This window comes from Suillus clintonianus (genome assembly GCF_016758775.1).
Source record: "Suillus clintonianus strain FC179 chromosome Unknown DEU56scaffold_63, whole genome shotgun sequence".
In the NCBI taxonomy this organism is placed as follows: domain Eukaryota; kingdom Fungi; phylum Basidiomycota; class Agaricomycetes; order Boletales; family Suillaceae; genus Suillus; species Suillus clintonianus.
Genome location: NW_024539287.1, coordinates 132,176 through 158,702, shown reverse-complemented (window position 1 = coordinate 158,702; position 26,527 = coordinate 132,176). Strand labels below are relative to the sequence as shown.

At 48.2% G+C, this 26,527-nt stretch overlaps 9 protein-coding genes across 9 annotated transcripts; 4 read left to right on the top strand and 5 right to left on the bottom strand.

Annotated features, from left to right (window-relative positions):
• Nucleotides 1–1,447: 1,447 nt before the first annotated feature.
• On the top strand, nt 1,448–4,102 carry DEU56DRAFT_817053 (uncharacterized protein). Its single transcript, XM_041353893.1, has 6 exons — nt 1,448–1,734; nt 1,804–1,948; nt 2,149–2,590; nt 2,646–2,735; nt 2,786–3,354; nt 3,411–4,102. Exons 1-6 carry the CDS (start codon nt 1,466–1,468, stop codon nt 3,975–3,977), a joined length of 2,082 nt encoding a protein of 693 aa, XP_041205973.1. The 5' UTR covers nt 1,448–1,465; the 3' UTR covers nt 3,978–4,102.
• An 823-nt stretch (nt 4,103–4,925) lies between these two features.
• On the bottom strand, nt 4,926–8,833 carry DEU56DRAFT_915118 (uncharacterized protein; the record flags this gene model as incomplete). The annotated part of the gene is made up of 25 exons (XM_041357697.1): nt 4,926–5,101; nt 5,152–5,314; nt 5,362–5,464; nt 5,550–5,646; nt 5,700–5,739; nt 5,789–5,846; nt 5,896–6,047; nt 6,104–6,193; nt 6,243–6,437; nt 6,489–6,608; nt 6,661–6,732; nt 6,784–6,843; nt 6,896–7,033; nt 7,091–7,162; nt 7,219–7,285; nt 7,332–7,357; nt 7,411–7,442; nt 7,499–7,548; nt 7,597–7,686; nt 7,738–7,769; nt 8,103–8,113; nt 8,166–8,266; nt 8,318–8,346; nt 8,404–8,569; nt 8,652–8,833. 25 exons carry the CDS (start codon nt 8,831–8,833, stop codon nt 4,926–4,928), a joined length of 2,322 nt encoding a protein of 773 aa, XP_041205972.1.
• Nucleotides 8,834–9,174: 341 nt separating this feature from the next.
• Nucleotides 9,175–10,741, bottom strand: DEU56DRAFT_817027 (uncharacterized protein). The gene is made up of 6 exons (XM_041353892.1): nt 10,339–10,741; nt 10,076–10,284; nt 9,792–10,006; nt 9,515–9,743; nt 9,387–9,456; nt 9,175–9,333 (listed from the first exon to the last, which is right to left on the bottom strand). Exons 1-6 carry the CDS (start codon nt 10,447–10,449, stop codon nt 9,298–9,300), a joined length of 870 nt encoding a protein of 289 aa, XP_041205971.1. The 5' UTR covers nt 10,450–10,741; the 3' UTR covers nt 9,175–9,297.
• A 1,700-nt stretch (nt 10,742–12,441) lies between these two features.
• On the bottom strand, nt 12,442–14,958 carry DEU56DRAFT_817023 (organic solute transporter Ostalpha-domain-containing protein). The gene is made up of 17 exons (XM_041353891.1): nt 14,649–14,958; nt 14,552–14,592; nt 14,465–14,497; nt 14,311–14,408; nt 14,245–14,252; nt 14,166–14,188; nt 14,014–14,107; nt 13,931–13,960; nt 13,857–13,880; nt 13,776–13,809; nt 13,612–13,726; nt 13,433–13,559; nt 13,345–13,375; nt 13,228–13,292; nt 13,073–13,173; nt 13,009–13,019; nt 12,442–12,959 (listed from the first exon to the last, which is right to left on the bottom strand). The coding sequence occupies exons 1-17, from the start codon at nt 14,772–14,774 to the stop codon at nt 12,733–12,735; spliced, it is 1,188 nt and encodes a 395-aa protein (XP_041205970.1). The 5' UTR covers nt 14,775–14,958; the 3' UTR covers nt 12,442–12,732.
• Nucleotides 14,959–15,047: 89 nt separating this feature from the next.
• DEU56DRAFT_817015 (uncharacterized protein) lies at nt 15,048–15,808 on the top strand. The gene is made up of 2 exons (XM_041353890.1): nt 15,048–15,495; nt 15,551–15,808. Exons 1-2 carry the CDS (start codon nt 15,337–15,339, stop codon nt 15,656–15,658), a joined length of 267 nt encoding a protein of 88 aa, XP_041205969.1. The 5' UTR covers nt 15,048–15,336; the 3' UTR covers nt 15,659–15,808.
• A 978-nt stretch (nt 15,809–16,786) lies between these two features.
• DEU56DRAFT_872477 (magnesium-dependent phosphatase-1) lies at nt 16,787–17,879 on the bottom strand (the record flags this gene model as incomplete). Its single annotated transcript, XM_041355786.1, has 6 exons — nt 16,787–16,917; nt 16,973–17,018; nt 17,070–17,241; nt 17,304–17,501; nt 17,559–17,591; nt 17,872–17,879. 6 exons carry the CDS (start codon nt 17,877–17,879, stop codon nt 16,787–16,789), a joined length of 588 nt encoding a protein of 195 aa, XP_041205968.1.
• Nucleotides 17,880–18,461: 582 nt separating this feature from the next.
• Nucleotides 18,462–20,271, top strand: DEU56DRAFT_915113 (thiamine diphosphate-binding protein; the record flags this gene model as incomplete). The annotated part of the gene is made up of 10 exons (XM_041357696.1): nt 18,462–18,698; nt 18,748–18,773; nt 18,827–18,905; nt 18,958–18,966; nt 19,020–19,075; nt 19,136–19,143; nt 19,196–19,308; nt 19,370–19,667; nt 19,720–20,111; nt 20,158–20,271. The coding sequence occupies 10 exons, from the start codon at nt 18,462–18,464 to the stop codon at nt 20,269–20,271; spliced, it is 1,332 nt and encodes a 443-aa protein (XP_041205967.1).
• A 346-nt stretch (nt 20,272–20,617) lies between these two features.
• DEU56DRAFT_493562 (uncharacterized protein) lies at nt 20,618–22,714 on the bottom strand. The gene is made up of 3 exons (XM_041346493.1): nt 22,366–22,714; nt 21,257–22,312; nt 20,618–21,204 (listed from the first exon to the last, which is right to left on the bottom strand). The coding sequence occupies exons 1-3, from the start codon at nt 22,436–22,438 to the stop codon at nt 20,837–20,839; spliced, it is 1,497 nt and encodes a 498-aa protein (XP_041205966.1). The 5' UTR covers nt 22,439–22,714; the 3' UTR covers nt 20,618–20,836.
• On the top strand, nt 22,574–25,333 carry DEU56DRAFT_816989 (kinase-like domain-containing protein). Its single transcript, XM_041353889.1, has 11 exons — nt 22,574–22,714; nt 22,766–23,207; nt 23,259–23,321; nt 23,376–23,558; nt 23,622–23,652; nt 23,715–23,752; nt 23,803–24,021; nt 24,070–24,409; nt 24,459–24,520; nt 24,569–24,738; nt 24,790–25,333. The coding sequence occupies exons 2-11, from the start codon at nt 22,983–22,985 to the stop codon at nt 25,076–25,078; spliced, it is 1,620 nt and encodes a 539-aa protein (XP_041205965.1). The 5' UTR covers nt 22,574–22,714; nt 22,766–22,982; the 3' UTR covers nt 25,079–25,333.
• Nucleotides 25,334–26,527: the final 1,194 nt, after the last annotated feature.

Sequence of the window (26,527 nt, the reverse complement as noted above, 5' to 3'; positions counted from 1 at the left end):
CCGTAATCATCCGATACCCCACGCGACCAACTTTAATTCTCCTAATATTCCTAGCCCGGTACTCCGTCCTCCAGTCCGCGATGCCACGATCACCATGACACCTCTATCGTACATTAAATACCTATGAATCTGACATTCCATTATCACGCGTCTCAGTACCCGTCGGCGCTGTATAGCGACAGGCGGAACCCATTTTCTCATCTCCTTCAAAATGTCACACTCCTGCCAGATATGTATGCTTCTTGCTAACCCGACCTAGGGCAGTCCCATACGTACACCGAAACTTCATATGAGCACAATAAGGCATGACATGTGAGTCATCGCAAAAGCCATTTCCCTAGCGCGATCCAAAAAATCCTCTACTTACCACAAGATGCGCAAGGGGGGAATGTCAAACCAGGTTGCCCAAGAAACTATGCCTGTACCAAGCAACCTATTAATGTTCAGTGAAAATAATCACCATCGACGAACACGACCTCGTTCCTTGCTCACCATCCATAGTTACTGAGGCCTCGACCGCCGCGTATTCACCGCTCTGGTGTGAAACGTTGCAATCTGCGTCACGATGCCGAATCCGAGGACGAGATGAGACCGGATCCAAGTCAAGCCAAACGCCCAAAAAATTGTGCAGCACGAGGCGTATGCAGGGACGATCCTGCTAGTCAATCAACGGCAATCTCCTCATAGGGTCACAGCGCCACGACGCAAAGATCAACCTGTGCAAAATAAAAGTACCATCGACCCTGAAGAGCGCCCCGACCACAACGTTGAAATTTTGAGACCGATTTCGGTCGCTGAATACGCGCGTTAATGATACTCCGTTTGAAAGTAATGACCGCGGCTACATATATACGTGTCCGCGCTGACTCTAGAATGAAATATTAATTGGCCTCGAGCTTCGTGGGCTGCGTTTTGAAATTCACGTCGCACCTATAGCGTATCAACACACGGCGTCTGCAGCCTCGTGCCATCGCTGCTGTGGAGCCGGGGTGAGAAAACCGACAACGGACGAAGATCCCTCAGGGTTCCGCGGTCACCGCATGAAGTGAATAATTTGGTACCCGCTCACCTCACCTGGAGGTTGGCGCCTATATATACCGCAAACCTCCGCGCGCGAAGTAGGAGGTTCGGTTGGATTCAACAGCCAAAACCGACCTCTTTGAAATGGATCAATAAGTAATGCGGGAATAGAATTTTGTATGCACTAAGAAGTCGTTACCTGGCGATGGCCACGGACGGTTCGGTCAAAATCGACACGGCATAGATAGCAACCCACCCTGAAACACGAATAAATTGAACTTGTGTATCAGAAACTAGAGATCGTCGACGAATCGATATGACAGGCTTTATGGACGATGATGCAAGTTCAAGCTATACCAGCCGCGCTAAGATTTAGAAATTTTAGATAGATCGTCCCTGCTTATCTCGTGCAGCATTACATAATCACCTCACAAACTGTTCGAGCATGGACGATTTCGACTCTTTTGCAGCAGATGAAGATGGCGCCTCCACGTCGCAATCAGTTGTCGAAACTAGGCAGAACGGGCATGCTCCATCCGGAATTACGCTCGTCCTGCCCTCGCTCAAAGCTATCAAGGCCGCGAAGATGGGAAAGAAGTCAAAACTGAAACACCTTGGTTCCTTGCAGGATGCAGAGGCGAAGAAAGCACCAAGGCCTATGAAGCTTAAGCCATTGAAGGAGGTCTTGTCCAAGCTGATTGCGCAGCTGAAGAAGTGAGTTGTTGTTTGTGACAGGGGTGTTTGTTTTTTTATGCGCGTACTGATGGACGCGTACGATGAAAGGAAGGATGATTATGCGTTTTTTATCTCCCCTGTGGATCCGTCGCGAGTCCAAGGATACGCGGAAATGATCAAACATCCCATGGATCTTGGGACTATGTCTACAAAAGTCGCCAGGGGAAAGTACCGTTCATTGGAAGAGTTTACAGTGAGTAAAACTTCTTTTGGTATTTCAACCCTGCAGTGGGCTGTCTTCACTCCTTCCATGTGGTCTTGCGATTCAGACAATTATGTTTTTGCACGCATGAATCAAACGACATCATGGCTAGACTGCATGGATGGACGAAACGCTTGCGAAGGAGACCTCACGCGACACAAGCTGACCTGTACACCTTTTCCTTTCTCCAGACAGACTTCCGCCTAGTTGTCACCAACGCCAAAATTTTCAATCCTCCTGGAACCATTTATCACACGGAAGCCGACCGCCTCGAAGTATGGGGACTCGACCATATCGCCAAGGCATCTGCGCATGTCATTGAATACGAGACAGATTGGAACATCGATGTGGAGCAGGACGAGGATGGTGCATTGAATGTAGATGAGGACGACGATCATGTCACGGCGTCTACTCCGAGAGACGAGAGTCAAGTTGCTGCGTCTCCCGCACCGTCTTCAGGTCCCCAACAGTACATGAGGCGCGGGCCTCGAGGACCTTACAAGAAGGGTGCATCAACGGGCATCTCGGAGGGCATTGATGCTGAAGGGAGGCTTCCTGGCTCCAAAGATGGTGTCGGAGCATTTCCCCCCGGATCTGATTGGGCCGAAATGATGGTTGCGTTGAAAATTAAAGGTATTGTTTTCTGGGCAATTTGAGTCAAAGTCTCTGATGTTATTTCCATGTCAAGGCAAGCGTTATAGAACTAAGAAAGAACGCTTGAGAATCGAGAAGGAGGGCCTGCCCCATCTTCATAATGGTAGTCTCGACTACACAGAGAGTACGAAATTTTCTGTTCATGCGTGCCGCACACTTCTAACGATAGATTAGTGGAAGATCCATTCACTCTGCTCAGCGCCTTGGTGCCTGAACCGCTCTCTAAACCCCAACTTAATCCGCTTTACCCTTCTCTTCAAGCAAATAATCCAGCGCAACCCCTCTTTCCAGGGCCAGTTAATGTGTCTTCCACGCGTCCCTCTCCAATATTGGCTACTCTTGAGGCCTCAACTTCGCAGTCCACACCACGGCGCAGACATTGGACAATTGCTCGCAATGCCTCTACACGGGCAAAACTAAAAGACAAAGAAGACGAAGAGCCCCAGTCAACAGAATCCCGCGATCCATTTCCTTCTGACTTTGGATCTTTTGCAGCATTGGGGGCAGAGCTAGGTGCGTCGGCATGCTCTGAGGAGAAACTAGCCACGTCTATACGAGCCAGCATTGAGAACCGCCCCATCAAAAGAAGTTTGAAAGCGGCGGGGATTGACAATGAGTACTGGACGGATGAGAAAGCCGAGGAGTCATGGGACTACGTGCGGGACGTGGTATACGGAGGAGTTAACGGATTCGCCTACGTCAGAAGCATAGCCGAGTTCGTGCGCCCGCCAGAGGAGTTCCTGGTGGGTTACCCGTGTATTGTTTTCCCGAAGTTTTTAACCGCTCACATGACATGCAGCACCAGACAGAGCATACTCATCCCCTTGGCACGTCTGTCGCTCGATATGTGGAGAAACATCTGGTTGATGTCGTTACTCGTGGCCGGCACGAGCTGCTCTGCACTACGGCGGCGTACCTGCACTCAGTCTTGCAAGAGCCACTTTCACCGGCGATGGAAGCGCAAATGGTAGCGAGCCTTACATTCCGGCCAACGGCGTTCCGTCTGATACAGGAATTGCAACACGAGCAGCTGGATATGGCAGCGCTCATCCGATCTCCGGATGAGCTGGAGAAGGCTGGCTTAGGTGAACTCGGAATTCCCGAGGGTCCCGCGGTTTTGGAACAGGCATTGGAGTGTGCCGTTCAAGCGCTGGAAGAGCTGGACCGGAAAATCCAACAAAACGACGGTGTGAAGGTTGAGGAGGCCGATGGGATGGATGTGGATAGGGCAGAAGAGGACCCTGTGGCTAAGAAGCTGCGGTTGACATTGTTGGCACTTGCGAAACGCGCACCGCTTGATAAGATCGCGCCTTTACCTGCCGAGCTTGTGCCAGCTCATATTCGGAAAATTGTGCCCACTATTTAGGATACTGTTTCTTATTAATTTGGGGCAGACAGGACAGCCTTGGGATCGGACTGCATTAGCTATAGATTATACGCGTAAGCACTGTGATGTAGAAGTAATCGCTGAGATTAGACTTTGTGACGAATTTGGATCTGTGCAAGTCTCTCATGCCATCACTGCCTTACAGTGTCTACTTGAAGGAAATCGACGATGAAAGCCACTCTATCACTCGAACCGTCGGAGCAGTTCGAAAACTTCGGTATCCTGTCGGCAGTGGCTCATCCGTGGGTATGAACAGCCGGTCACTAGACTGATAGACTCGCGAATGAACCGGTATAGTACACTCCCTCCCACTCATTCATATTTATCTCGTCTGACGACGCTGATTCTTGGCTTCTTCAATTCCAATAATTCCGTTTATTCGCCGACGAATCACCACGACATAGGTTTATTATTGACTCGAGCTTCCATGTCGACCAAGTCGGATTCTCGACAATCGTTTTCACTCACAGTGATTACGGTGCATTTAAATTGATGCATGATGTCACGTACAGCTCAGGCTGAGGATGTGCTGCACAACGCTAGTCATACAATATTTCAAAGACCACTTACTGGCATCATTCATGAAGTCGGTGGGAACGCCATCACCGGTAATTTTCACGGCGGGTCTCGTAGCTTGTTCCCAGACCACCAATAATAACTGTTTCGGTCGTTTTCGACATAGGTAAGTATTCAAGTTGTCAATCTGATTATCTTGGTACCTGCTAGTGAATACCAGGACGACCAGGACTGATCATTCTGCTACTAGGTGCCGAGCCCCGTCGGGGCTCCGCATGTCGGCAACCGTCCTGAACTCGACAACAATACATGATACAGTCGCCTTGACCCGTCGTTGGTGCACTTGTGTGTAATTTTATAGTACTCTCCCTCTCTAAGACCTCTTCTGGTTTCCGTGTACGATTTCAAGCCTCACTGGTGTGTGTTATCCATGATCGCCATCGCCGCTTCTATTGGTTGTGTGTCGCGCTCTTTATACCTACCCATGATGGCCATCACCACTGCCAGTGGTGCACTGTATTCTTCGTCAAGGAATTTCTGCATATTCCTCCGGGTAACCTTGCATATTTGATCGTCTCCCTGCACGCCTGACCCCGAAATCAGTTGATGCCTGAAATTAAAGGCAGCCATGACATACAGACGAGAGAACGATCAATGGTGGCATACAACCGAGCAAGTGCTTCATCAAGTGCTGCTTCCCCCCTATTCCTTGCCATGCGGACGGCTGTCATGACTTGATCGATGACTCTAGCATATAACTCTTGGGCTTTTCTTGGACTGAACCGCTCCTCATTCAAACGCTAGGCATGATGTCAGACAGCATTTTTGAACATACTCACGAACCCACCTTCATTCGTTGGAATGTTCCAGCGCCAGATTCCCTTCCAACGACATGGTAATGGTCCTCCAGTGCGGCACGGAGAAGTCCCTTCAAGGACCCGGAAAATTCCCTGCGATGACACAGCCGATATGTAAACAGATCATGATGACGACGGAAGGCCTTACCTTTGCATCGTCAAAACGGTTGATAAATACTGTTCTCGTGCTGGATCGATTGTGTCCGATGGATGTATAAAATTACATGCATTGTCGATGTGTGGTGCAATTGCTGTTGTTCGTTGGGCTCGGTTCTCTGTGCAGAAATGAGGTTGGTGTTCAGGTTGTCTCCGTCATTAGGCTACTTACTGATAGATTGGATAGTTTCGTTAAAATGATTGGAGATGACCTTCAATCAAATCAATAGATCATAAATCATGCGTCACAATGGTGCTTACCACGATGAGTGAACGTAGCTCCGTTTTCAGAAAATCGTTGAATAACCTATGCCATGCACTGCCTCGAGACTTCAGATGAGTAGCTTTACTGTTGCGAAGCGACAAACCTTGATGCGCTACCCTCTAAAATTCCATGGGCGAGGTCTTCGTTGAGATCTACTGATCGCCATTCACCCTGTCGGCGCATGAGAGAACGGTAGCTGCGCCATTGATGATTCTCTCCGAGTGTCTTGATGATCTTGAGACTGCGCTCAGCTGCCTAGTATGCGGTCAATATTTCATGAGCATTAACCAGTCACTTCATACGAGGCACACCTTTTCGGCTTCAATTCGAAGAGCTTGCTCCAATTCGTTCATGTTGTTGTCGAGCTTGGCTCCTGATGTTTTGAGAGTCTCGTCAACAGCCTTTTACTTGTATTATATTCGTGCTATAAAGCAATAATATGTGACTTACATCTTTGAGAGCTTCCACCAGGCCTCTTGCTGCATCCTCGTATGCTGTAAGCCTCGAATCTCGCCGTGAAGAAAGAAAGTAGCTCTCGATTTCTTCCCATAGTAAAGTGGACTTATGTGCGTGGGTAGTGATATCTGAAATCACTGTCCTCGAACCAAAGTCGTGAATATAACGACACAATTGTGGTATCCCAGTCTAGAGAACAATCAATAAACAATATTTTGGTTGGTCAGAGGTGAGACAAACATCTTCGAGATCAGTAAAAACTACCGGAGCTCGGTCTTCTTTATTCGTCACCAAAAGTTGGGTGTAGTCCATGCTTCCGATGCAGAAAATAGGCAGCGGAGGGGGTTCACTGGCAGAGTCCTAACAAAAGAAGGGTTGACTACAGCACATTTCAAAAAGTCAAGTTATGAACCTGCTTTATGCTGCAGTACACTTGACGATAGAGCCGCAGAAAGACATCTCGTGCCCGGGCAGATCTTTGGTGCTGACCAAATGCCCATGAGCAAATATAAAGGCACTAAATAGGTATACGCACTGCGATGTATGTGTCTTTGGCAGCCCTGGCCAGTTGTAGTTGACTGGCTGTTTTGTCTCTCTGCATTGCAAATTAGGTCAGACCCGGCACTCAAGGTAAATGGATGTCAAACCATTTCTTCGGTGGACTTTACACGGCTCTTTAGTTCCATAAACTTGGGATGGTCTATCGGAGCCACGAAGAACTCAGCACAGAGAACGTGATATAGTTTGCCTCGCTCGTGCAGGCTCTCGCTGAGATGGACAATCTCCTACTACATGCATAAGTGCCGCGAAGCTGGTGTCAACCTGAAACTTAGCTAGTTCACCTGGCGCATTTTCTGAATTGTCTGGCGTTGCTTTAAACCAAGATGATGCAGCTGGTCCTCGTTAATTCGTACCTGGTATAAGTGTGAGGTAGATGGAACAACTTGGAGGGAAAAGAACGGCAACATACGTCCGCACCGGTGAGCACGACCAACAGCGATTCTATGCGTCCGTCTATTGCGATCATTTGGTGCAAGCTATAACACGTGAGTATACAGTTCTAGAAAGTTATCGAGCACTTACAATTTCTCAAAGTAGTCATGCATGGCCTAGCAATCGAATTAACAAGTCAAGTGAAGACCAGTATATTTGTCAAATTTACCTGGTCATCGGCTGCCCGCTTTATATCTGCAACTGATACAAATATTCATTAGCGGAGAGACGAAAGCCATCCATCTTGCTTTTCAAACCTAGTATAACGACTTCAACGTTTTTGAGGTATTCCTTAGTTCGCTTGGTTCTGCGAAGATACTGTCAGCGCAAGAAAATTATCGATACTAGTACATACCTCGTTTTATTGGCATCTCCAAAACCAGGGACATCCACGAGCGTGACTGCGCCGGATGCAAGCACGTCAAACGCCCCGTAGATGCGAACACTAAAAGTGAAGGTGAGGACACCACACAATCAGTGTTGTTGAGATGCCTACCTGTCCACCAAATGCCAGACGGATGGCTCCGGCTGGAGGACCTTGAATGATCACAGGGTTATCGACAATTTCAAGACTTGTGTGACGCACCGGCTGTTCCATATTTACACACGAAGTCAAAAATCGCCGAAGCTGTACGTGGTTTAGAAAAATTAATCGAGCACAGAATGGTGATTGCCGACTTTCCTGCGATTCCAGACTGTCAAAGCCCGTGTCTGTCATCTGAATGCTGTTTCCGAGGACGGGTGATATGGCCTCGTGTTGAAGAAGCGCATGTACATCTTGATGAGGCGGGGGGAACGATAGTCCACGAAGGCTGCAGAAAACACTGGTAAATGAAGATTCAACTTGAAGTCGTGACTTACTGGGGATAAACCTGCACCAACAGCGATATCAGTATATGCCAGATAGCATCGAAAGAAAAAAACCAAGACATTCCTCTTGCAAAATGTCCCACGCATCCAACGCAGGCCTGAAATCATCACGGTTGCCACGCGCAATGTTCAAAGGATCACCTTCACAGACAGCGCTGCGTGTCATGAATTTTAGCGGAAACCAAACTTTTTGAGTAAACACTTACGAGATATCATCCACAAGATTGTGCAGAGTCTGTAAAATATTAACACGCATGTCTGGAGCATGAAAAAAAAAAAAGTGAATACCCACTTTTTTCCACTCATCTTTCTCGATGAATTTTATGCTTGCTCTCCATGTTGAGGGAGGCAAATCTTCGTAGATAATTTCTGTTTGGACAGATGTGCATGCTCTACCCACGCAGGGTGCAGAAAGCGTCAGAATTGATAAGGGTAAGTAGTAATGAATAGGCTGACCCCTGCAAAAGTGCAGTTCAGTAGTTCCAATCAGTAAGCGCTCAAGCTTAACGGTAGTAGTAATAGGTAACAATCATTACTCACGTCAGCTCGCGTTGATAAAACTGGCGCGCCCAATATCGCATTGATAGCAGTGCTTTTGCCAGCTCCGGTCCTGCCAATAAATGCCAGTTTCCTGGCTCCAGGTTTGCAGTTGCCGAGCTTTTCGGCCTGTATCTTCCATCCTCGCAGGTCCTTGTCATAACCCTCCCGTCCTCTTGGACCATCTTTTTCTAGTTCCAATAATAATTTTTTATTCATCTTCCAAATTATTTCGTAGCACAATTGTGCATCTTCCGGCAAAGACGTGTATATTCCGCGATGTTCAACTTCGGAGTCGTGTAGTGCTTCAACTTGTCCATCCATGGGCAACAGTGATCACTCGCAATAGATTGTTGAAGCTTAAAAGGTCGGTATCGAAAGTTTTTATTTCATCGATCCAAAGGCCTCGATCGATTCTGATTCCTCAGGCCTCCTGGCATGCCAGTGAACTTTGCAACGAGGCTGCAACGGGGTGTGAAATTTCTAGCCAGCCGGCTCGCACTTCCGCAATCATACCGACTCCTCACATGCGTGTTTAGTTTCAGACAGACTCAACTTGCTGTAGGTACTAGAGTGGTTACATTGAAGGTATCTACAATGCGCAGTCCGTATGACAGTCATGTTTGTTGCTGGTATGCTCTTGATGACCTTATTCCTCCTCAGAGTCACTGGAATCCGTATTCTCCTGTGCAAGGAGTCGTCAACGATGAAAATTGGGCAGTCAGATGTGATACTCACGTTAATGTATATCGGCACCTCTGTGCCATCCTCAAGGAGAGGTGCCCACGGGACGGGAGGGGGAACCCACCTAAAATGTCCCTTGATTAGCCAAGACGTCAGCCTGACAGAGCAATGAGTGTTCTCACAACTGTTCGCCTGTGCGTTCCGGGGATGGCGACGTCCGCCTGTTACGAGGGTGCCTGACATGCAAGAGTTCATACAAAGGGGTGAAGCAATGCTCCGTCTTGCATCCGTGGCGTGCCAATCCAGTTTGTGTGTCACTCCACCATCTCATCGAAGCCCTTGCTTCAAGAGTGCCCACGGGCGCTACAATGGGCGCGGAAGCCAGAAGAGCCATGGTGATCTTTTCGCCGCCTGCACCTATGTAAGTGTTTCTTCTTTCCGATGGGATAGCGCACTTACTTGTATCGGAGAGGTACAAGGAAAAGGCAGGACAATAAAACACCTTCGTCACGAGATGCATGGACTGAAGAAGCTTGATGCTCGCGAGCTTCCCAAGGACGTCGGAAGTAATGTGTTTCATGCGAGGGTTGTTCATGAGCAATACAGCGCCAGTGGTGCCTTTCTTAACCTGCCACGTCCCTTTGATACTAGCCGAAGCTATCTCAGGTATGCCTCTGGTGGAACCAACCAGAACACGATATCAGAATCAAGACAAGAGGATCGAACGCTGAGTGGGAACGCACGCATGAGATTCGGCGTTCAAGTCGATGCGTTTCACGTTTTTAGACCAAGTCGTGAATTCAGACTCATCCGGACAGTCTTTGGCATGATGCTCGTCAGAATCAGGGTCGATACCTGCGTCGACGAGAAGCTGCCTGAATTTATCTGAGTAGATGTTGCCTTCGACGGACAAGTTTCCCGTGGCTCTGTTGATCCTTCCGTACGACCCAACCTGCTCGAGATTAACATAGAACGGATGGAAATTTAAGCCACTGATATTACGCACTTGGATTTCGGAGGGTGGGTCCCAGTTGGCATACTTTCCTGTCCGATCGAATATAAGTTCTATAAACTTGCGTTGCGCATGGGAATTCGGCTGCGTGTTCCAGGACCACATTTGCGATGGCAAGTAGGCTTTGCGAGTGAGCCACAAACTGGAGGTTTATATAGAAGACTCGAGGCAGTGTGCTGCTGTATCAAGGCAGTAACATGCTGCTCAGTGCTGTGTGACAGGCAGGCGCCAAAACTCGCTGATCTTACCACGATGCAGCACGCAGCCGTTGAACTTGAAGAGCTTTTTAGCATTTTGTTATAAGGTCGTCGTAGATCTGTTTGAACATCATCAGTCCGCCTGAGTTGCCAGTTTGCCCGTTTGCAATCATATACCTCTGTGAGGTTGACTGTACTACACCAACCTACGCAAGCTGCTCAAATGGAAGCTGCCTTATTGAATCGGCTTTGGCCGTGATTACTATTTTAGTAACTGACCAGTGACCACTGACTAGTGACTACTCAAGTTGTCCAATCAGGCTGGGTTTCCTGCTTCACCCTAGTGGCCGCGATGCAATTATCTACCTCGAGACTGTGAGGGTTCCAGTCTGAGATTCGAACTTGGTGGCTAATGTATGCGGTCGTAATTTGAGCACATGGCTTTTTACAATTTCCTTACAGGTTGGCGCTCGACTTGAATTTAGACGTCACTTACTATGCATTGTCCGGACCGCAGTTAAACCTAGGTGTAAGGTCCTCGTGTATACAGCCCTAAAGCGCAGCCAGCCTCGTGGAGACCTCGTAGCTGGCTTTTAAGTCGATGATCGGGCGATCAACCGTATCGCTCAGCTCGCCATCTGCTCGAATTTTCATACATTTGGTGCGCCGCGATTCACGGTATCCTGATATATTTCATGATCACTACTGAGACACTCTCAGCTAGTTATCTGCTTTTGCGTATCTAGTGCCCTTCATTCTCCGATGAGCGATATCTAGTTAGTATGATTTCCGATACTTCATGTTGTGGGAGGACTGACTGTCAGGAAGCGGTTTTGAAATTTGACCTTTCATAACACTTATCCGATCACCTATCGCTCTCTGCCATTCCATATTTCTTCTCGTTTGACCATCCATAGTTTACCGCTGCGATAACATGGTAGATGCTGTGAATCTGGGTAGAGCGTCCACATGGCTATTTTGATCGTTCTATGCCATCAACCGTTTCGAGACAGATTCCACTAGTGGGGCGTCCTGATCAACTTCACTGAGCCAGAGGAAGCAACAGACGTCAGGAGCTTGTTGTTCACCGATGCACCATCCAGTAATTAAACTTTTCGTAATTCAATTCAATCGATCTAAGTCATCTATGGCATAGGTTAATTGAACGTCCATGATAATCAGTTACATCATGGCGCCTGTCTTTGCATTTGTTCCATTTGCCAAGCAGCACTTGGAAGCTGGATGGACTGCAACACTACGTTGAGTCTCCAAACGCCGGCATGCAGCCACGAGCAAACGCCGCAGCCTATGGCTCTTGCAAGGCATCACCTTGATTCTCTGAACTCTGATTTCCGATTTCCAACTCCCCTTAACCCCCGAGTTTCCTTGGTACATGCTGATGGTATTTTTAGACATGTGGGACTTTCTTGTCTTCGCCCAGTGATATGTTAGCTATTCCCTGGAATAGTGGTTTGAGGAATATATTCAGCATTGCAACGGTATTGATGCATGCATTTAGCGACAGCTCCCGTAGTAGCACAGGCACGCGACACCTTAGCTTTCGGTGAAATTATTGGCAGAGCTATTTAGAAAAATTGCCCGTCGGTAGGATTTCAGTTGTCTAGAACTTGAACCTCGGCAATTGTAGAGTACAGCTGACAGTGTATCTGATCTGGTGACATCATTTGGCATGAAAGACGTTGGGTGAAGCCCTGCGGTAAGTAGTGAGTAAGTGTGGTTCCCGCGAGTTTACAGTTACCAATAAACTCTCCGTCAGTGAATTTTCCGTACGGGTGTATTGAATAGCAGTCCTCGGAGATATTCTTCTCGCCAATATCTATTATACACTGGTTAAATCTCTGTGAATGAAGGGTAAGTTTTCTTGCGGAACTCGCGAGTATTGGTGTCATTGGCGTGGCCAGATATATATGTGGACCCAACTTACTGTACAGAGTAGTATTGTACAATATTGTACATGTGCGTGGATATGTTCGTAGAGGCCGAACTTTCGTGGTGTCGCGTAGTCAGACGTATTAACGGTTGATAGCACAGATATACACAAGTAAAGATCGTGGATATATAAAAGCAAGCAAATAAAGTGAGACTCCAGCAGATCTGGGTAATGAAGATGTCCTTGGAAATATGTGACGCATGGTATCACGACAAGTCCAGCTTGATTTGGCCCGATTCATTACGGCACGGGACTGGCGCTGTCTGCATTGCGGGCATCACTGTAGGGATATGGAGCTAGCCGTATTGATTCTTCAGTCAGTGACTTATCGCCATCTGCCACTGACTTGCCGTCGACCCCAAATGCCTGTGCAAAATTCATCTTCTTACTTGAGTGGGTTGACGGGGCGCCGCGGGCGTAGCTAAAGAAGAACTTGAACGAGCTTCCTATCTCTGTAACGAAATCCCCTGGTAGCATGTTAGGCAAGAATTTAGAAAGATATCATCGAGCGCCTACAATAATTGATGCTATGAAGTTATCAGCAATTGAGATATTCATCAGTCGCGGAACATAAACGCACCTGTCCCATAATGGGCGCCATATGCTTGTTGTCTTGTTCCCTGGCACTTTGTACTCATTGACTGTGTATGCCCACATCATCAATATTGAGAAGAAAACCATCTGTCGCGTTATAATCAACGAGGTGCCCGGAATGTATTCACGATAATGACTTACCTCGATGCATATGGCCAGCGCATTAAGACCGTCTGAAATATTGGCCGCAGTCCAGTATTGGGTGGCTTCGGCGCTCGTGTCAACGTGGAGTAAGTCGTGATTCTGAAAAGAACACACCTTTGATAACGCGACCTTCTAGCGAGCTAAACTAAACACGATTCAAGGGTAAAGTCACGTAACAATTAGAAAGGGGGGAAGAACTCACAACAAACGACTGATAAAAGGTGAACATCACGATAAGCTTGATGGAGAGAAATTTAGCCAGTGGTCGTCGCCCCTCCAGTTCCTCCTTGGTGAGTCCGTAAAACAGAAAGAGCCCGTAGAGTGCCACACTATTCACGCAACGATATGTTATCAATCAGACATCTATCATGATGGACATACGTTATGCTGACGAAATCAACAGCCTCGAGATAGACATTGGCATAATATATGCTGTAAGGGCCAGACTCGCAAAGCACGTTGTATACTTGACAGACGATACCAGCAATGGAAACAGCTGCTGCAACGTGAGATGCTTATCTGTGTGTGGACTAGTTCGACCTCACCTGGACGGATAACAACGTATTGTAAAACTGACCACTACACTAAAAATGGGTGTTTGTCAAAGCAATTAGTAAGCGGCTTACCTTGAGGGTATACATGAAGTAAGGCTGAAAAAGAGCATGAGAGAAACGCTTCTAAGGCATCAGCAATAGCATACCTTTGTGGGTCGGTATCTCCAACAGCAAAACTACAGGCGAGATTGGCATGAAGTTGTAAAGAATGTCAAACGAAAATACGCACAGGAAGCGGTAAAGGCCTTTTATCCTTTCGTTCAATTGCCTTTGTAGCATCGCCACCTGCGGCCGTGGCTGCCACGAATTCGATCAGGAGGAGTCTGGCATAGGGATAACATGTAAGCAAGGCGTCTATCAAATCAAATCAAGATCACAGACAGGAATGCACTCAAGGTGACAGCCTGAGCAAGTCTTTATGAGTTGAAGGACAAATATGGTGTGCATGGTAATCATTTACCTCGTATGCTAAAAGAATCGGAGCGTTGTCAATTCAGTATACTACAGGCTTGCCACGACAACTTACCGACTTCAATGAGCGCGTAGTATGTGTAACTCCGGAAATATCGGTAGGAAAAGAATGAAATAACAGCATATACTGGTGGCATGTATAGGATTCGCAAACTAAAAAGATAATAGCGCATGAAGAAATACACTCGGGGAAGAAGTGACGCACGCACATTTGACGCTGCTCGTTGGGTTTGTTATAATTTCTAAAGTAACGAATTGCAATCAGAAAATAATTTTTGAATTTCATGGCACCTTACCGGCAATGCTGCAATACTGTAATCATCGAAATAATAACTGTCTGCGTGGAGTTAATGATAAATGGTCAGGATGAATATGAACCAGCGATGAACACACTAGCACAGCACATCCTCCTGCGATCGCCCATCCTATTCGATGTTCGTCCCAGTTTAAATTCCCAGAGCTCCAGAAACTGGACTGGTCGACGGCTAATGTGTTGTCAGACGGACAAGTCGGAGCCATTACGAGTTGTGGTGGTAAAGATCAGTCTGTCAGCTCTATTGTTGTTCCACTGAGCGAATATACAAGTTCAGCAACGGCGGGTATAAGTGGGAGCTAAACCAGTAGCTGAAGCGCTTGAATCGTTCGTCGAAGAGAGGGTAGTGAAAATGGACTACAAATAGTTCGCTTTTGGTTCGCTTGCTTGTTGTCGTGCGTTTCACAAGGCAATGCTTGCTTACGTAACTTTTATGTCACAGCGCCACTTTTCCTTGTTCCGAAGGGCCTACAACTACAAGCATAGCCATTTTCAGGCTGCTTCTTGCACTGGTGCTAGAAGTCCATATATAGTGGGGGTGGGCATCGACTGGCGCTCATACATCAATTTCCCTGGCGCTCATCATGATATAGCTTCTCTGCTTCGGTAATTTAACTTGTGGATCTTGAAGCTTGAAGCGCCTGTTGATCAAAAGGCCAGGACCCACTGACTCGAAACGTTTACGCGCCCAGCACAGGTATCGGAGAGCATTTGTGGCACAGCCTTAATTCCATATGTTAAATCTCATGCGCTGCGGCACGTGTACATATGCATTCTCGGAGCGCTTGGTCTAATATCATCACAGTTATCATCCTGCTGCTTCCAAACACAACATCACAAAGTGCGCGAGGTTTACTTCTTCTTCGGGACCTTGGCTTTTGCCTTGGCAGCAGGGGCCTCTGCGGCAGGAGGCTTGGCGCCTTTACTCTGTAAGATTGACAAAATTAATCGAGGGTCAATAATCATTGGACAGATTACACACTGGTGCAGGGGCACCCTTGCCGGCGGGTGGACTTGGTGCAGGGGCTCCGGAAGCAGCACCACCGGTGGTGGGAGCGCCTGCACATCAACAGTCGTCCCAGCCAAATAATAGAAGGTTGTAAAAAATATCAAAATATCTGTCAGACACCACACTAACAAAAACAACGATTGGGCATACCAGTCTTAGCAGCTTTTCTTGCAGCGGCCATCGTGTATTATTTGCACGGGAGAAGAATTATGAGTGAGGGTGTGGTTGTGGTAGTCGAAGGGAGTACATGCAGACAGTCTTTTATAGCTCTCGCGCAGCCCTGCCCTCACCTTCGGCAGAGTTCGTACCGTTTCTCCCTGTGGAACGCAAATTGCGTAGCTGTATTCAGTTCCGGAACTATCGTTGTCCAAGATGAGTTTGGACTGCGTCAGTTCAGGACGTTTTCGCGCCATTTACGCTCGTGGGTCTGTTTGTGGCAGTCTTAATGATCTCTACTTGAGGGAAGATACTGCGGATATGAAGCCAGCAGAGCTTATCCTCCCAACCAACTCCTTGCCCCTTATCTGGGAGCCATGTACGTTGAAACCTACTCTATTTCATCACAAGCACTCCAGTTCAGCTACTGATCTGCATCCCCAAACAGGCGGTTCACCTTGTGACGGACGGACCACACTTGTAACATGTACCAAATGCCATTCTCAATCACTCCTCTACATCCCCACCAATCGCATCATAGCACGGGCGTTTTTGTTTGCGACTTCACCCCTTGCGCATTCATTTCGGTGGAAGTGTCCTTCCTTGTGACCTTGCTTCTTGCCCGAGCTATCTACGTGGACGCTAGAATTGCGTGATTTTGGCTTCCGGTCTGCGCCGCTGTTGACGGGAAAGACCGAGACATAGTCGTCTATGGACTCAGCTCTGAACAATAACTATTGAAGCTCTTACAGAACATGATATCCTCGCGACATGATCGCGTTGTCCTCGTTACTCCCCACACCATCTTGAACGCTCACCACGACCCCCGGTGTACGCACTCATTGTGTTCAGTCGAGAACATTCTAGGCTTGACATACGGGGAATAGATATCAAGTTCTAAGTTCATCATAGGGGAAACCCCGCTCATGGAATCTGGACCGTCCATTATACTTGTTGATACGATCAACTCAGATAGGCAGTGTGGCTACTTCTCTCACTGAGACCATGAATTCGATTGAGATGTCACGCTGTCCCGACACAATATTGACACTGTTAGATAAGAGTGACATCTGCTCCCACAGCGTCTTCAGCAACTTTAACAGGGTGCCTCTTTCTCCATTCCTCTAGCCCCTTCTCTAGAATTCTATCATTGAGACCGTTTGGGACAAGCGTGAATGTCACGCCTGGTATAACTTAACGTTAATTTGAACGCGTTCATGATTTCGTAAGTTCACGTACCAAGCTCTTCTACTTCCTGATTCCTCCATTCGTCGTCGAAGAACAGCTACTCAAACGTACATGACAGCAACCTGATTGTGTAACATTCAGTACTTACCATCTCTTCATAGGGTATCCCAGTCTTCTCATGAAGTTTCTTGAAATGTTTTATCTTGGAAGATGGGTAAATCTCCAGCTGGTCAAAAAACTTGATCGCTGGAATTGGTTTCGCGCTGCTATCGCTACCGGACTTCGGGGGTATAAGTATGAGACCCAAGGCTTCACGAGCTCTTAGGGCACAATCTATTAGTGCAGAACTACTAGCAGTAGTCGAGTCGTTCAGATCACTCACAATGACGGCGCATCTGTCCGCGAGCATGCAGCGATCGTTACGCCGGCTGCTTGTAGGCGATGCATGATCTGTGGCACATCCCTGTAGAAGTCGATTGTCTTGGGCTTGCGCTGACTATCAATGACTTTGCCAGTGACGTGGTCTCGCTTCAATGGAGGGTGTACATGGGTATCCACCCAGAAATCCCAAAGGGTATAGCTGCATGTTTTGCAATGATCAGCCCACAATCGAGTCTCGATGGGAAGCGCCCTTTACTCTAGATCGAAAGCGACCAGTTTTGGTAGCCTGCTCGTCATCTAGTACTGGTAACTGGTAGGAGGTGACGGTAGGTGACGATCCTCTCGGTCTGTGTATCGGTGTATGTTTCTGTCCGACATCGCCTTCGAGGCTCCGAGTCCGAGTCATGTTCCCAGGCTCTCAAAAGTGTATTCGACGATCCAACGAGTCGACGACTATGACATCAATTGGAATGATCTTCAATCAATTCTATTCAATCCCGGAGGACCGGGTTTAATTTTGAGGATGCAGTAAGTATTCCAAGTCTGTACAGTGCAACATGCCTCCTTACCATGACATGGCATTGCAGGTTAAACACCACTCAATTGCAGCGCGGAGGCAACGCGGAGGTTTGGCAGAGTGTTTTGGCAGGTTAAACCATAATCGCGGGTGCCACCAGGATCTACCGTATTGGATCATCGGGTGCATCTCGAATCTTTGTACCTAGTGGTATGATCAACCTCTTGCGATCAAAGTTTTCACCAAAAAAAAAACATTCATCGCGTTCTGAATAATGCCAACGGTTCAGTCTGTCCTGATGATCATACACTCCCGGGGGGCGTGAGTCAGATCCCAGATGAAATCGATAGGATATCATCCAAACTACACGTTAGGTCCAGGATCTGCACTCACGACTTGTGCGGCTGTGGACACATCCGGAATCCCAGTGAGGACGGGCTTCGGGTTGACAAAGCGACGCTCAGGAAAACCGAGGATGTCCGGGCAAAACATGACATGAGGTAATTTTTAAGTAACAATGCGGGTGGCGGACTCGAAGTTTACGATATTGACCTACAACCGTCACGGTCTGATGTCCCCACTATCGACAACACCCCAAGCCCGGTGAGGCTCTTGACCTGTATCCACTCAGTATCAGCGCAAATGCTGCGTTCCATCCCATTCAGACATTCCTCTCTGCTGAAAAGTGTTTATGCAAATGGTCGGACACTCTCAACTTTACCTGCCTCTTCTTCATTAGGCTGCCTACCCACGACGCATTCACCAGTCGTATCAAAGCTAGCGTTCTTCAATTCTGTAACTGGCGACGGTAGCAAAATACCAAGTTATAGAGTTCTTGATGCCCTTGGTACTCCAATAGAGGGCGCGGAAGTGCCTGAGGTAACCCCCCACTCTCCAAACGGACCCATTGATCTTGAAGTTTGTTTAGATCAGTGAACAGTTCGCGCGGCGATTGTGGGTTGGTTTCGCAGTGACTCCAGATTGTAGCTCACACAGCCTTGAATCAGATATGAAAACATGCAGTTGCTTCCTACAATCGATGATATACTTTGCAGTGGTCAACGCCAAGGCAGAATACCCTTCTATGTACGTGGAGAAGAACACCCCTGAGATATTTCCTTACACGGCTTAAGTTTAGGCGACTTCCGTAAGATAATTGTGCAATATCAACTCAAGTCGCTAACCCTCAGACCCCTCAAGTATGGAGAAGAGGCTGCTGTAATCGGCTCTGCTGCAGCACTGGCTGATGATGACGAGTAAGCTTATCCGGAGTCGAAGTCTCGTTTGAGTTCACAATGAGGCACTCTTGTTTCCAGAGTTTTATGTCGGACTAATTTCTTCATCACTTACTTGTATTTTTACTGATTCTGCTATAGCACAGTATCGCGAAACGGGGGTGCTCTTGTGGCGTGGTTTCCATCTTGACGGTATCATGGCGCAGGTTTACGGAAACCACGAAGATTCTGGCAAAGGCCGCCAGATAGCTGTGGTATGTCCCCTAGTCTTGTCGTTTTCGAAGCCTTGCTCAGTATCTACTGGCGCTCTCTTAGCATTACGGCTCCAAGGAACATCATTTCCACACCATATCTTCTCCACTTGCAACTCAAATACCACAAGCTGCTGGAGTTGGGTTTGCACTCAAACGTGACCCAGCGAGACGCTCCAAAAATGTTGCCTGCGTGTTTTTCGGGGAAGGCGCAGCGTCAGAGGGGGACTTCCATGCTGGAATGCTCTTTGCTTCCACGGTGCCTTCACCGACATTGTTCCTGGCAAGGAACAACGGGTTTGCGATCAGCACCCCGAACTCGCAACAATTTTACGGCGATGGTATCAGCGCAAGAGGCCCAGGTAACTTGATCACATGCCGCGCGCATGTGTGAATAGTAATCGATCTTCGCAGGTTATGGTGTGGATACCGTTCGTGTAGATGGAAACGATGTACTCGCTGTTTTGAGCGCTGTCAAGGAGGCACGAAGGCGGTGCTTGGAAGGTGGTCGGGCAGTTCTAGTTGAGATGATGACTTACAGGATTGGCCATCACTCGACGTCGGACGATTCGTATGTTTATAGGGAGCGCCAGGAAGTTGAAGACAGGAAAAAGAATGATAACCCTATCACGCGTTTCCGCCTATTCATGGAATCACGGGGATGGTGGAACGACATGGATGAGCAGGAGCTCGTGTTCCGCCTGAGACGGGATGTGATCAAGGCATTCAAGCGTGCCGAGCCTGTCAAAAAGCCTGAGCTGAAGGACTTGTTCGCTGATGTATACGCGGAAGAACCCTGGAATATAGTGAGTTGAAGGATCAGTCAGTGACGCTTACTCATTTCGGATATAGAGGGAACAGCGGGAAGAGCTGGCAGCACTGCTCAAGAAATACGGACAAGTATGGGAGCCATGGCGAAGTGAGCTCAGGACCCTCAAGGACGGAGGGAAGGAGCTTTCAGATTGACGAGTGACATTCCACGACAGCGTTATTGTCTTATCGATAGACCAAAGCTCCTGTGAGCGAGTGGCGAAGCCACAGGAATCTGCAAACATGCATGCAAAGTAACACATGTGAATGACTTCAATACACATACTGGTCAAATATCACGACAAGAGAGAACAAGATGACGATCGGCTGTCTACACAAACGTTGAGCTCCAGGCCGACAATCACAAGTGGGTAATCATGTGTAGTCAAAGGCTACCAGTCCAGCGGCGTGCCGTGACAAAGCGAATACAAGGTCCTAATCACTATCGCCGGGGACCAAAAGAAGTAACTTTAAAACAATGGGGAGAGGCGATGACGTGGGTATGAAGGAATACGCAGGGAATAGATAAGCAATAAGAACCACTGACGGAACGCACGTATCGATAACGATTCTGGAAGAGGAAAAGGGGGATCAGATAGGAAACGTAACATTGCAAAAGTACAGAAGCGTCATAAAACCGAGTCACGGAACTGAAACGCGATAGCCCAGTGACATCCTTATCTTACGGAAGGCCACACTATCAGACCGGAGATCTACAGGATCAAGTAGCGGTGCCAGCGTAAGGGTCATCGTAGGCCTGAGTGAAACGATTGTTTTGCTCGGCCCCCTCTTGGGTGGAGAGGCTGGGAGTGTACAGCGTTCGCATACCATTGCTGTTGTAGCTGGCAGCTGGAACAGGGAATGCCAAGGAACCGGTAGGGGGAGGGGACTTCATCTTCCGATCTGCATAGGCGCGGAGCATCTCGTCTGGAGACATGACGCTGGCAGGCATGGGCATCATAGGGAGTCCTGATTCGGGGGCGGGATGTGCAGGAACGGGAGGCAGAGGCATGTCAACGGTCTGCTCTTGGATCTGCTCCTGGGGCAGCAAATAATCATCTCCACTGGCTTCATTTCCTGTGCGCATCACTATTTGAAAGGTCAACTTCCAAGCACACATGAAGTCATCAGAAGAACTTACTGCTCAAGGACTGCCAAACTTCATCCACACTAGGACGCGCTTCTGATGCCCCACCAAAGGACATGCGGGCGCGAATATCATCCGGAGTGAGGGTGAAGGGTCCCCTGGTTTGTGTGGGAGAAAGGTCTCCCGTCTCTTCCTTATCATCGTTGGTAGGGAGAGGAGGCACGATACCAGTATGGAAGGCACGACTGGTTCCGACGGTGCGACGAGACTCCAATGATGGGCGAACGTCCGTAGCGAATGATACTCGCGATACTCGATCGCCTAGAGTAGAAGAACGCAAGCCGGGACGTATTTGAGACATACTCGGCACGTCTATGCTGACCTTGTCGGATTCAGAAGGAGCGCCTTCGACAGCAGCAGTACTGATGGGACGAATTGGACCAAATGAAAATGATGAATTGCGATTGCCTCCACCTGAAACTGCCATACTGTGACGAATAGCTGCCGAAGCGCCAGCAGCAGACATGGACCTCCAGTCCACGGAGATTGTGGACATGCGCTTGTCGATAGCCTCGCTGAAGCGTCTGCTCTTTTCCTTGGATTTGGCGCGACTTAGCTTGAAATAGACGGCTATGCCTAATCCGATGAAAATCAGCGGCACCAGGACGCCGGCAGCGATCTTGCCGCTAGATGAAGAGCTGCTGGAAGAGAAGTTTCCGACATAAGTGACACCACCAGGGGAACTAAGATCGGCGCTGGCTGGGGTGGAGCCGTCGGTTGGTGCGGTATATGTAGCAGTAAATACAGGGCCCGCGGGAAAGGGGCTAAGGAATGGTTGTGTGTTGGAGGTGACGATGGAAAGCTGGAGATTGACAGTGGAGGTATCATTCCACCACTTGGGCTCAAGGGTAGTCTGATAGGTTCCAAGGGCATAATTCACATCTTGCCACTCGTGAATACGGCTGCTACTCAAACCGGGCGCGATGAGATAGATATCAACAGCTTGCGTGTTGGACAAGCAGGATTTGTCCCAGGTGATGTTGAAGGAACTACTGCTGGAAACGGTTTGACCCTGAGAGGGGCTGACATAAAAACCACCTGTTGCACATGCTGCGAAGGATCAGATCTACCGCAATGCACATTTAATTCATTCGTAAACTTACAAGAACGCTTTTGGTGCGTTTGTGGTGCACCAGCATGCCCCACGCGGACGTAGGTCAGTCCTCGTTTGTTCATATCTGTGAAGTATGGATTTTCTTGGCCTAGCTATGGGTATAAAAACCCCCTTAGAAAAAAAAGAACGTATCCGCTGTGTCGCGCGGTCTGACGAAAGGAATGGCAGGAGGTAGTGGGAATAGGCTGGTTGTGATGGAGGCGGTTAACACAATCATCCCCTTCTGCGTATTTGAAATTTAAACTCAGATACGACCCCAAACACCCTGGTCTCTCTTGGCAACAATAAAACTCGGACCTTCAATGTGGTCTTGTCTAGAAGGTATCATAAGGTGCAAGGTGAGCACAGAACTCGTGTTCAGAAAGTTTGATCTCATTTGCTTCCTTCAGCACTAAGGCTCGAGGGTAAAGCATGTATGGACGTTGGATGAAAAGGCATCTGAAACGTTGAGTGTTCGGCATCCCATGTCCAACCGTGCTGTGCCTCACATGTCCATGTATTGGCGCTCACGCGTGGTCAACGAATTGCCGCATGAGCGAGGGCTGGGGTTTCTTTTCTCTCCTTTAAAGTACTGGAGACACGATAGGGCCGCTCCAAACTGTCAGCATGAGTGGCCTCGTATTTTATGCTCCACCAGTGGCTCCTCTACTCCCTTCGTCGTCCTCCAGCAACGTACGGTCCTATAGATACTCTAGTTCGGCTAGCAACGAAAGACACGCCTTAATTGACTTATCAGGCGATGTCGTTGCCGACACAAGTGTTCCGACCACATCAGGAGGTGTCACAGATGTTTGGAAATGTACATGGTTCAATGACACCGGCTCCACGAAGGTTCGTTTTGCCCCACGCCGAGCTGTTTTGATACTCATATGGCTGGTACAGGTTGCAGTGAAGACGTTCCGGCTCGAGAATACCAACCAGGGTGAACTCGCCAAAACGCACAAAGCACGTACCGATGTTTACTTTCTCAGAAACCTCGATATAAACCATGATACATAGAGATGGTCACAGCAAATTCATGCTTGGGCGAAGCTTGAACACGAGAATATTATTCCATTATATGGCATTGTCATGGACTTCGGTCCAACAGTATCCATAGTCCATCCTTGGAAAGAAAACGGAACCCTCTCGACATATTTGTCGTGCAAACCAGCGTTGACTGTGCAAGATAAATTTAAACTTGTAGGTGTTGTTTATTCGTTGCATGAACAACTTAGCTGAAACCTCCCGCTTGTCGAACAATAGCTCGAAAACATCGTCTCAGGACTTCACTACTGTGCGTTTAGACGTTTCCGCTCAATACTTGACGTGAACTTGAGCAATGTTTCCTCTTGGCAGTGCACTCTCATGGCGTTGTCCATGGGAATCTTTCCGGTGTAAGGATCATTCCTATGAAATTCACAAATCAATCTAAACATGTCTGAAGAATAACGTGCTGGTGGATGCGCTTGGTAGAGCCAGTCTAGCAGACCCTGGTCTCAGTGTGCTAGTTCCAGAAACTCTAGGCCTGTCGTACTTTCGCCTATCAACATCTGGCGCCATACGGTTTGCTGCCCCCGAACTTTTCAAAAAGTCCAGTCGGGGAGAAGTGCCCCTGCCAAGTATATCCGGTGATAGATATTCACTAGGCAGTATCATTTATCTCGTAAGTCCGTCACCACACAAATACATGCCTTGCCAATAAAATATGCAGGTCCTTTCGGGCTCTCAACCATATTCCACCTTGAAGAAGGACAGTGATGTGCTCGTCGAGTTGCTTTTAGGAGTCGCCCCAGCATCACCTTCTGATTCCGACAAATCCATCACTCGGGAGCAGTGGCAGTTCATTCAAGGCTGTTGGTCAGAAATTCCGGAGAATCGCAGGTCGACAAACGAAGCGCTCGAGTTTGTAGATGTCAATCTCGCTCTCTACGTTCCTTTCAGGGCTATATCCTTGACGGAAATGCACTCGAGGTCAAGCAAGACAGACGGTTCGAAGCCTCGGTTAGTTTTGGGCCGCAGAGATTTCTCTCCGGGTGATCCATTGCCTCCAGGTTAGTAGGCTCGACTACCGTTGTCACGGTTAGTATTAACTTTTCTCAGATATACAGGCGAGTTTGGCAGTCGGTTTGCGTCGCTCGCGAAACCCTGCGAAAGCTGCTGAGGTACGCGAAAAAGTAGCACACACTGCTGTTTCTCATTCACATGCTCAGGCTGCCGTATCTGTCATTTTGAACGACATTTTTGACATAAGTCACGTCGTGCCTCAGTGGGATTCCAAGGAAACAGAACACGTGGTAATTAGTCACGCGTATAATGTTCTTGTCGAAGATATCAAAATGATCAGCGACGCATTACGAGTGTTGCAAACAAGCAACCCGAAGTGTGTACTCATTCATGTGATATGCTGTTGCTCTGTCCTAATGTCTAGCAGTGCAGTAGAAAGGTCCCTTGGTACACTCCGCTCAACAGTGGAACAATTGTTATTTGACGAGAGACGGAAACAACGAGCACCGCGCTCCGCTTTCTCGATGCTTGTCTCCAAACTGCAGAACTTTTTGGACGATCTTTGGAAGGAACTATACGGGAACAGAGGGAAGTTGTCGGGTCCCTTCTGGGAATGGTTTGAGAAGTGGATGGCGATGATGAGAGCATGGGATAATTCCCAAGCAGAGACTGCAGTCCAGAATACTGCTACGTGCTTGTTATCCATCCTATCCTAACATAGGTAGTAGAATCATACTTATTCTTATGCGTCCCAGATTCGTATCCTGCAGCTGCTGGCCGTTCTGGTGTGAGGAGGCACGAGCGTTAAGCCGCCATAAGCCGGATCGGCAAGGTCGATGTTAGCGTTGTCTGAGCAGTACTAATGTATCTCAGCTTGCTGCACACTTTCGCGATTGCACGACAACGTCCAGAAGTGGGCGCCGAATATGTGTTGCACTGGTGCGCTTAATCATCATTTTGATTTTTTGGACAACGAGACAGTGTGATCATGATTCAATTCAAGTTGGCTCCAGAACTGCTTGCCGCACTACCGATACTACGCCACAACACTCCTTCACGCCCTCTTGCACAGATCATGCTAGATTTTCTATGCACAGGCGAAAGCAAGTACATCGGCACTCGCACTCGGCGACGAGGGACGGGCTCACTCAGGCACTGTGTAGTTGAGCGGGCATCAAGTATCATGAACAAGTGAAATCATATGACAACAATGTTTGCACGAGCATGGCGTTATTGATATAATTTTGTGTTTAGGTCCACAGAAATACCCGTAATTATTGCCGACGTTGTAACCTTCGATGCCTGTTGAGCGCCCCACCTCATCTGTGGACAGTCTTCAGCGTGCGGTCTACTAGGTCTGCAGATGAGCCGCAGACTCGGAAGTACTCACTGGTTGTGTTGCAGGGTGGGTTCTTAGGTGTTACCGACAGGTTGTTAGATGCGATAGCTACGCCAGCCACTGGCATCACTGCGGCAGATACGACCATAGTGGTAAACGAAGTGAATCCTTACTTCGGCGATTGCGCAACGGAAACCTTTGTACCACACGACACCTGTGTCGTTAAGTGTCGTGGCCCTCAAGTCAATACCATGCTCCTGTAGGACTAAACGGAATTCGGAAGCTCGTTTTGTCTCGTTTGTGAAGAAGCCAGACATAGCCTGTGACAACGCCATAATGGAATTCGTACATTCAGCGCTCTCCCCTCAAGGTGTTGTTATCCTGCGTCTCGAGCCATCTCTGGATATGCTCTTTGGCGACATTATACACGCGGACAGCTTGAAGACCACCTTTGATCCTCGTCTGGTGTAACACTCTGTAGGAGCTTCAAGGTATGGAAGCACGTCCACACATGAAATAAGAGCGGGGTAGCCGCAATTATGAATGCGAGGTGGGTACGTCAAGAAACACGGTGCTTATACAGTGTCATAAAGCAATACGGTAAACCGGCTCAATTGAAAGGTTGGATATGAGGCACCATTGCCTTGAACTTCATGACACTGCGTCGCAGCACTCCTTCACACCTTCTTGCACATATCATGCTAAGCGAGCACATCAACACTCGGACTCTGAGTCGAAAGGAAAGGACAGGCTCACTCAGGCTCAACAGAAGACGTCTTGCCCATTGTCAGCGTCGATACAGCAACCTTTACAATCGCATGGTGTG